The sequence below is a fragment of the Phoca vitulina genome, unplaced genomic scaffold (assembly GCF_004348235.1).
Source record: "Phoca vitulina isolate PV1807 unplaced genomic scaffold, GSC_HSeal_1.0 scaffold16, whole genome shotgun sequence".
Lineage (NCBI taxonomy): Eukaryota > Metazoa > Chordata > Mammalia > Carnivora > Phocidae > Phoca > Phoca vitulina.
This window is the reverse complement of record NW_022589719.1, coordinates 38280162-38288631: the sequence shown is the minus strand read 5'-3', so window position 1 is coordinate 38288631 and position 8470 is coordinate 38280162. Positions and strand designations below refer to the sequence as shown.

Genomic DNA, 8470 nt, shown 5'->3' with positions numbered 1-8470 from the left:
CGAGCGGTGGGCACACCCTAACTCGCCGGCCCCGCCTCCCGCGCCGCGGATTGGCTCCCTGCGGGCTGGCCGGGCCCCGGTTGGCTCGCGCCGCGCGGCTGCCGGGCCCGTTTCACGGTGGGTAGCACCGCAGCGTGGATGCTGCTCGGTCCCGCCGCGGCCCCCAGGAGCGTGGAGCCGGAGCGGCCGGGCGGGGCCGGGCGGGGGCACCGCCGGGAGCCGCTCCGCCGCCCACCCCGGGCCCGCGGCCGAGGGCAGCCTGGGGTCGCGGCCGCACTCTGTGGCCGCGGGGGGCGGACAAAGGGCCATGCGGGGCCGGGAGATGCGGCGCGGGGCGCTCGGGAACCCGGGGCCGCAGCGGTGCCGCTGAGCACGGCCCGAGGCGGGGCGGGGCCGGCCGCGATGCCGTGGTTCCCGGTGAAGAAGATCCGCAAACAGATCAAGCTGCTGCTCTTGCTGGTGCTGCTTACCTGCGCCGCATGGCTCACGTACGTGCACCTGAGCCTGGTGCGCCAGGGCCGCGCGCTGCGCCAGCGGCTGGGCTACGGGCGAGGTACTGGAGGGGGCGCGCGCCCTGGGGGCGGGGGGCGGTGAGGGCCACTAGCAGCTCGGGGTCCGGGCCTTCTTACCGCGCCCGGGGCTCGGCGTGGGCCAGACGCGCCCGGAGACCCTGGCCACCTTACCCGGCTCGGCGATATTGGGGCAGGGGGCGCGGTTCCGCCCGGCCCGGAGCCCAGTGACGTCAGCAGTGACGTGCGCGACCCTCCTGGGGAGCGTCCCCAAACCTGGGCGGACTCCGGGATCTGACCTGGAGCCAGTAGTGACGGGGTTTACGGTGGGCTCTTGAGACATCGCCCCCAGGCCCTGCATGCTGGGATTTTCAAGAAGGCCTTGCACCTCCACCACTTGCCTCCTTAGCAGAGCCTCAGTTTACCCATCTGCTGGGGAAAGGGGAGAGACAGATCCAGCCTCCCGACGGGGGGTGGGGGAAGGGTTTGGAGGGAGCTACTGGTGCTGTTGGAACGCTTCCTGGAGGGGGTGCCCTAGGTAAACCTGTAACAAGAGACTGAGATGCTTTTTTGTGTTGGGGGGTGATGGGGACCCCTGAACTGCCTGGAGTGAACTTTCCCAGGTCCCTCCAGCTCACACTCCAGTGAGGACAGTGAACCCACAAAGCAAATCAGGTCCTGCTGAGTGTTGTGAGAAAGAGCTAGGGAGGGGTTGTGCCCCTTTAGCTAAGGGGATCTGGACGCCCTCTTGAGGGTGGTGGCTGCTGAAACACATCTGGAGGAAGAGCACTCCTGGCAGGAGGAACAAAACTATGAGGACCTGGTGGGAAGAGGAGAAGCAGAAAGCCTGGAACCTGGGGAAGGGGTATGGGGATGGGAGAGAGGGCAACACTTCAGGGCAGAAGTAACCCCCCACCCCCCCACCCCCGCACATCCTAGCTAAGGCGGGAGCAGAAGCCCCTGCCCAGGGCTGGGAAGATCCCAGCCAGACTGCCCCTGACCCTTCTTAAGGAAGCAGGGTGCTGGATGTCTTTAGGACGGGAGGTGTAGAGAGAGAATCTTGCTTCCTAAAGACTTGGAACAAGGACTTTGGCTCACAACACCCAGGGCCACTCCACCGAAGGGTCCAAACCTCCCTGTTCAGTCCCAATCCTGTCTCTCAGTTGCCAAAGCCCTCTGCCTCCCCTCTGTGTGCCTGGACACCTGGCTCCACAGATCTCCCAGGCCAGGGGTCTGGAGCTTGTCCCAACCCCCCAGAGTCTACACACCTCACAGCCACCACACTCTTGAGAGGCCCCCAGTGCTGCTCAGTCCCTAAAAGAAGCCCTCCTCCCCAGCTATCAGCAAACAAGGCAGGACCCAGTGCGTGACCCAGTGACACAGGACAAAACCGAACCCCCTTCCTCAGTCACCTCTGTGGCTTTCCAAGCAACCACAGTCCTCCCCAGCTCAACTTCCTGAGTAGCTGGGGAGTCTAGCTCAGCAACTGGGAGGGGGTGGAGGTGTGGGAACTCCATTTCTGAGTCCCTCTCTGCTCTCAGCTACACCAGCAGAGAAGCTGGGTGACTGGCCAGACTGCCCTCACTACTCCTGGGTGAGCAGGAGCTCTTCAGGGTCCTGGAAGGTCAAACTCTCCTGTGGCACCTTCCAGAACAGCTCCAGCCCACAGGTCTTGGCTCTGGGCTGCAGCCCCACCTTCTGTCCAGCCACCTGGGCTCCACCCAGGGTAAGGCTTGTGACCAGCTGAGCAGCTAGACATGCCTGAGGCCTTTTAGAGTGTTGGATCAGTGCTATCTTCACTTACAGCTGGGGAGACATCATTGGAGCGGGGCAGGGGGGCTACTTTCCTGGTACCCTGCAGGATAGCTGTGTGGCAAGAGGCCTCTGCGGACCTCACTGTGCTGGGGCTCAGCCCCTGCAAGACAGTGGTGGCAGCCCGGGCTGCAACCCCACCCCAGAAGGCTCCTAGTACCCACGGACTTAGCTTGGTGGGCAGGGAGTATCAGGGCCAGGCTGTGGGGATTTGGCCAGGAACCTCTTAGGGGTTCATCTGCCAGCTGGACAGAGGGCAGTGAGGGAGGAACCCAGAAGAAGGAGCAGGTGGGCAGGTGCCAGCAGGAGTCCCATAGGCAGGAGACCAAGGACAGCTCCCCTGTCCTGGAGAAGGGGCTCAGGCCAATTATGCCCACACAGGAATCTAGCTCCTAGAGTCTGGACTGAAGGATGGGCATGGATGTCAAAACCCAGGCTTGCCCTGCAGCAGAGGCAGGGCTCCTGGATTGGGGATCCCTAGGTGGGAGCACCAGGAGGGGCAGAGGTGGGATACAATAAAGCCTCCCTTCCAGAGCCTCAGGTCCCAGGGTGTGGCACTCCCCACCCTGCCCCAGGGGACAGGGTGGGATGTTCAGGCCCACAGCTTGGGGAAGAAGTCTGGGAATCTGAGGGAGTTAGGGGCATGGCAATGCCCCAGGCTAGGGGATGTGTCCATGGGGGGGGGGCCTGCGAAGCTCTAGAGATGTCCACAGACAGACCTAGGAAGGGTTCCTCAGGGGTACAGTCTCTGCAGAGCCATGTCCGCCGCAGGTCCTCCCGCAGCCAGACCAGCGTGTCTATCCCTCTTCCATCCAGGCTGGTGCCAGGGCCCCTTTGGTCCTGAACCCCCGCCCCAAGGGCAGGAGGTGGCACGTGGCCATGGGCTGGGGCTGGCTTAGCCTTAAGACAAAAGCACCAGCTTTCCCAATAACAAGTTCCAGCACTAACCCTTAGCACAGTTTTGATAAGGGAGGGAGACACAAAACACTCAGTATCAGGGAAAAGTGCTGAGGGCACTTCCTGGGGGCCTTCCTGACAGCGGAGCCACTGACCAGGATGGCCAGATAAATGTGTACATGTCGCACACAACTCTGCTCCCTGGCACCGGTCAGGGAGCTCGGAAAAGCCAGGCGGAGGCCTCGAGAAGGGGCTGCCCACCCTCTAGGGGTGGGATGTGGGAGAAGGGCCCAGCAGAGAGCAGCTGCACAGGTGGGGTGTCAGGTACGAGGGAGCAGACTGAAAGGGGAGGGTTCCGCGGGAGACCCCATAACCCCAACTGACCCCCAGCAGCAGGGCCCCAGTCATGCCCCACATGCCACCCACAGACGGTGAGAAGCTGAGCGGTGTGACAGAGGGCAGGGGTGTCCGGACGGCACTGTCCACACAGAGGGCGGAGGACTCCAGCGAGAGCCATGAGGAAGAGCAGGTGGGAGCAGGGCTGTGGGAAAGGACACGTGTGTGCAGGACACACACTTGCGTGCCAGTGGCCTCGGGAACCCGTGGGCTGTGTGGATGGAGGACTCGGGTGCAGCCTGTTGGTGTGCACGCCCCAGCACCGCCTGGCCTGGAGTTCCGTGTCTGGGGGGGTTAGGTGGTGCACGTGTGGGGTGGCCCGTTGTCTGCCTGGGCAGGTGTGATGAGGGGCATGTGGATGTGTGTGTTTGGGATACGATGGATTTGGGATTTTGTGGCTGGATGTGTGCAGGGGAGTCCTTGTGAAGTTTGTGTCCTGCTGTGTGTGGTTGTGTGAACCCTCCCTGCCCTCCCATTTCTCAGCTTTGACCCCGGTGCCTTTTCGCTCCTGTAGCCCGAAGGCCGGGACCCAAACATGCGTTTTCCTGTGGGGGCTGGAAAGCCACCCCCTCTGAACCTCACTCATCAGGTGCCCCCGTGGTGGGAAGAGGTGAGCTCTGCTTGGCTTGCGGCTGTGATGGGCTTCAGGGGAGTGCTGGAGGTGGGGCTTTGCGGAAGGTAAGGCCCCCCTCCCGCCTCCCCAGTACAAGGGGCAGGTGAACCTGCACGTGTTCGAGGACTGGTGCGGAGGCGCCGTGGGCCATCTGAGGAGGAACCTGCACTTCCCACTATTCCCTCATGTGAGTGCTGGGGTGGGGGGGCAGGCCCTACAGGGTGGGGAGGGGTACGCAGTGGGCTTTGACATCACTGCCCCCCCAGACTCGCACCACCGTGAAGAAGTTGGCTGTGTCCCCCAAGTGGAAGAACTATGGACTACGGATTTTCGGCTTCATCCACCCAGCAAGAGATGGTGCGAGGGTGGGGATGTGCCAGGGAGGGGAGGTCAAAAGGGGCCCCACACCCCCCTGAGTCCCTGTCCTGTGGCCTAGGAGACGTCCAGTTCTCTGTGGCTTCAGATGACAACTCTGAGTTCTGGCTGAGCCCAAACGAGAGCCCGGCGAGTGCCCAGCTGGTGGCCTTTGTGGGCAAGGTACCCTCAACCCCACAGCCTTCCTGCCCCAGCCCCTCCACCCACACCCCCATCTGTCTTCACTGGGCCTCCTGCCGCCTCCGCCACCTGTCTCCTCCAGCTTCTAAGGGACGGGGACTGGATGAGGCTGGTGCCCCCAAGGAGAGGGTGAACCCCCTCCACCCCTTCTGTATCGCTTCCCAGACTGGCTCAGAGTGGACAGCTCCTGGAGAATTCACCAAGTTCAGCTCCCAGGTGTCCAAGCCCAAGCGGTGAGTGGCTGGGAGTGTGCGTGCATGAGTGTGCACACACATTTGCATACACATGAAACCACTGCACTTGTGCCGTCCTGGCCAAACTACCCTGGGCACCCCATCTTCTCTGCACTCTCTGTTTGGAGCTCCTGGGGGCATGGCAGGGGCATGTCCCCCTGATTCCTTATGTCCCCAGGCTCATGGCCTCCCGGAGGTACTACTTTGAGCTGCTGCACAAGCAGGACGACCGAGGCTCAGACCACGTGGAAGTGGGCGTGAGTGTGGCCGGCCATCCGTGGGCTTCTAGAGAATCCACCTCCCCTCCCCTGCCCTCTCTGCTCCCAAAACTCCCTTCAGGGCAATGGTGTGGACCCTGCCCCCCACCCTGGGAGTTCCCGTCTAGTTGGCAAAGCAGACCCTCAGGGACAGGGCCCAAGGTCAACTCTGCCTGCTCAGAGAGGCTTCATGGAGGAAATGTCACTTGAGTAGAGTCTTGAGAGATGAGACATTCATAGGGAGATCCAAAGAGGAGAGAATCTGGGATGGGGGTGCATCAGACGAATTCCAAATCTCAACAACAGCAGAGGAGTAGGAACACCGAGCGTTCTTCCAGAACTCCAAGGGGGCCAGTGGCCAGGTGGGGCCTGCAGTGCCAACCCTGGACAGCTCTGGCTTTGTCCTGAGAATGAAGCAGTTGGGTTTGCATCTCAGGAAAAACCCTTTGGCCACTGTTGCAGAGAGCCCAGGGGGAGGGATCTTTTATGTGTGGTCCCTGAACCAGGGAGGTGGGAAAGGAAGAAGTGGCAGGTGCAGGGGGAAGTGGGTTTGCACAAGACAGAGGGCCTGAGCCTGGCTGTGTGTGCGGTGATGACTAGATTGGGATGGGGGTTCTCAGCCCCAGTTCTGTGGGATGTCGCATGTGCCTGGTGTATGTGACAGGCATCAACCCAGCTCAGCTGGCAGGGAGTCCGGGCTGGAGACTCAGGTTTAGGGTGATCTTGTGGAAGACAAGGGGGTGCTGAGAGGACCCAGAATGAGGTAGGAAGGGAAGAGGGCCTAGAACAGCTCCTGGAAACCCCAGCTTGAGAGGAGGGAGGGAGGGACAGAGCCTGCAGAGGAGACAGAACGAGCAGCCACAGGAGTGGGGACACAGGGAGGGGGAGAGCTAGGGAGATGAGGTGTGCCAGCCCTTGGAAGGTCAGCTGTGACCTCCAGGAGAGCATTGGCTGTAGAATGGGGAAGCAGGCCACAGGAAAGCCATAACCCGCAGGCAAGAGAATGCTTAGGATGTCAGGAAAGGCCTGGAGGGAGCATAGGGGGGTCCTTACCTGCCACCAAGAACCCCTCTCCCATCCACCCTCCAAGTTTCCTGCACCCTTGAAGGGGATGCCCCCACTAGTTCCCCATGCCCACATGAGAGAAGACCCATTCCTTTCAAGCTCTGTTCCCATTCTCACCCCCACCCTTTGGTCCTGACCGCTCTCTCCCTCCCCCAGTGGCGAGCCTTCTTGCCGGGCCTGAAGTTTGAGGTCATAGGCTCTGCTCACATCTCCCTGTACACAGGTGCGGAGCCCAGTACCTCTCTGGGGAGTGGGGTGGGCTCCTGATGGGTGGTCTCTGGGATGGGCGCTGGATGTGGATGGGGAGGGGTGAGGAGTGGCTCTGGGTATTCCTGGGGACCCCACACATCCCTCTGCCCCCAGATGAGTCATCCCTGAAGATGGACCACGTGGCCCACGTCCCCCAGTCCCCAGCTAGCCATGTGGGGGGGCACCTGCGGCAGGAGGAGCCCAGAGCTGACATGCTGCGCCCAGACCCCCGAGACACCTTCTTCCTCAGTGAGAGGGGACCCTGCAGGGGGGTGGGGCGGGGACACCCAGCCTGCCATTCTGTGACCACTCCTCCCACAGCTCCTCGGGTGGAGCCTTCAAATCTGGAGAATGTGCTGGAGCCCTGTGCCTACGCCCCCACCTATGTTGTCAAGGACTTTCCCATTGCGAGATACCAGGGACTGCAGTTTGTAAGTGCCCCTCACCAAGACCTTCCTGAGACCCGTACCTCCCTCCCAGGTCCCCTGAGCCCTCTGCCCCGCCCGCAGGTGTACCTGTCCTTCGTTTACCCCAATGATCACACGCGCCTCACTCACATGGAGACCGAAAACAAGTGCTTCTACCGGGAGTCACCGCTATACTTGGAAAGGTGTGGGGGGGGGGGGGCACCAGCAAGGAATGAGGGCGGGGCCACTTGGGGGGGGCGGCGAGATATCCTCTCTGATGCCCCACCCCACCCCAGGTTTGGGTTCTATAAGTACATGAAGATGGACAGAGAGGAGGGAGAGGAAGATGAAGAGGAAGAGGTGCAGCGCCGAGCCTTCCTCTTTCTCAACCCGGATGGTGAGTGCCCCCCAGTCCCCCCAGCATGTGCCCACCTGGGCGTGGCAGGCTTAACCATGCTTCCCACAGACTTCCTGGACGATGAGGACGAGGGGGAGCTGCTAGACAGTCTGGAGCCTACGGAGGCGTCCCCCCTGCAGAGCGGCCGCCGATTCCCTTCCCCGGTGGCCCCCAACACGCCACCGGGAACCATGCCTACCCCGCCAGCGCCTCCCAGCACCCGGGACCTGCCAACCCCCAGGCGCTCCCGGGCGCTGAGCTGGGCTGCCCGGGCTGCGCGCCCCCTGCCCCTCTTCTTGGGCCGCGCCCTGCGCCCCCGAGCCGCAGCTGAGCAGCCACCCCCAAAGGTGTATGTGACACGGGTGCGGCCCGGACTACGGGCACCCCCGCGGGACCTGGCACCTCTCAGCCCACGCGGCCCGCCCTGGCCGCCCTTCCCTGGAGTCTTCCTCCGTCCCAGACCTCTTCCCCGGGTGCAGCTGCGGGCACCCCCACGCCCGCCCCGGTCTCGAGGCCGCAGGACCGGTGGCTCCCAGGCCACAGAGCTGAGGCCCTCTGCCCGGGCGCAGGCCACCCAGGGGAGCCAGGAGGGCCAGCCGCACATGCTGGGACTCACGGCACCCACCGCGGACTTGAACTTGTCGTCAGAAGCACAGCCTGTGACCTCCTTCCTGAGCTTGTCCCAGGTGTCCAGGCCACAGCTGCCTGGGCAGGACGAGGACGAGGAGGAGGAGGAAGCAGATGAGGATGGGGCCCAGGGCGAGGAGGACAGCGAGGAGGCGGCGGGGCACCCCCGCGGCCGCTGGCGCGAGGACGCCATTGACTGGCAGCGCACATTCAGTGTGGGCGCAATGGACTTCGAGCTGTTGCGCTCCGACTGGAACGACCTGCGCTGCAACGTGTCCGGGAACCTGCAGCTGCCTGAGGCTGAGGCGGTGGACGTGGTGGCTCAGTACATGGAGCGGCTCAACGCCCGCCACGCCGGGTATGGGGGGAGGAGCGCACATGGAAGGGGAGGCCCTAGCGGGTATGGGGGGAGGAGCGCACGTGGAAGGGGCGGTCCTAGTGGGTATGGGGGGA

At 63.2% G+C, this 8470-nt stretch overlaps 1 protein-coding gene across 3 annotated transcripts in view; it reads left to right on the top strand.

Moving 5' to 3' along the window:
- Window positions 1-256: 256 nt before the first annotated feature.
- B4GALNT4 (beta-1,4-N-acetyl-galactosaminyltransferase 4) overlaps window positions 257-8470 on the top strand; it is a 12593-nt gene continuing 4379 nt past the window's right edge. Inside the window, exons 1-14 of one of the 3 annotated variants that reach the window (XM_032414930.1) lie at window positions 257-553; window positions 3647-3747; window positions 4129-4224; window positions 4319-4414; window positions 4494-4584; window positions 4664-4764; window positions 4948-5015; window positions 5194-5272; window positions 6494-6560; window positions 6701-6835; window positions 6908-7017; window positions 7096-7196; window positions 7290-7390; window positions 7460-8375. In XM_032414930.1, the coding sequence (XP_032270821.1) occupies window positions 403-553; window positions 3647-3747; window positions 4129-4224; window positions 4319-4414; window positions 4494-4584; window positions 4664-4764; window positions 4948-5015; window positions 5194-5272; window positions 6494-6560; window positions 6701-6835; window positions 6908-7017; window positions 7096-7196; window positions 7290-7390; window positions 7460-8375 (2213 nt within the window). In that variant the 5' untranslated portion in view covers window positions 257-402. The remainder of the gene's footprint in view (window positions 554-3646; window positions 3748-4128; window positions 4225-4318; window positions 4415-4493; window positions 4585-4663; window positions 4765-4947; window positions 5016-5193; window positions 5273-6493; window positions 6561-6700; window positions 6836-6907; window positions 7018-7095; window positions 7197-7289; window positions 7391-7459; window positions 8376-8470) is intronic. The other 2 variants (XM_032414932.1, XM_032414931.1) reach the window with 2 other exon arrangements.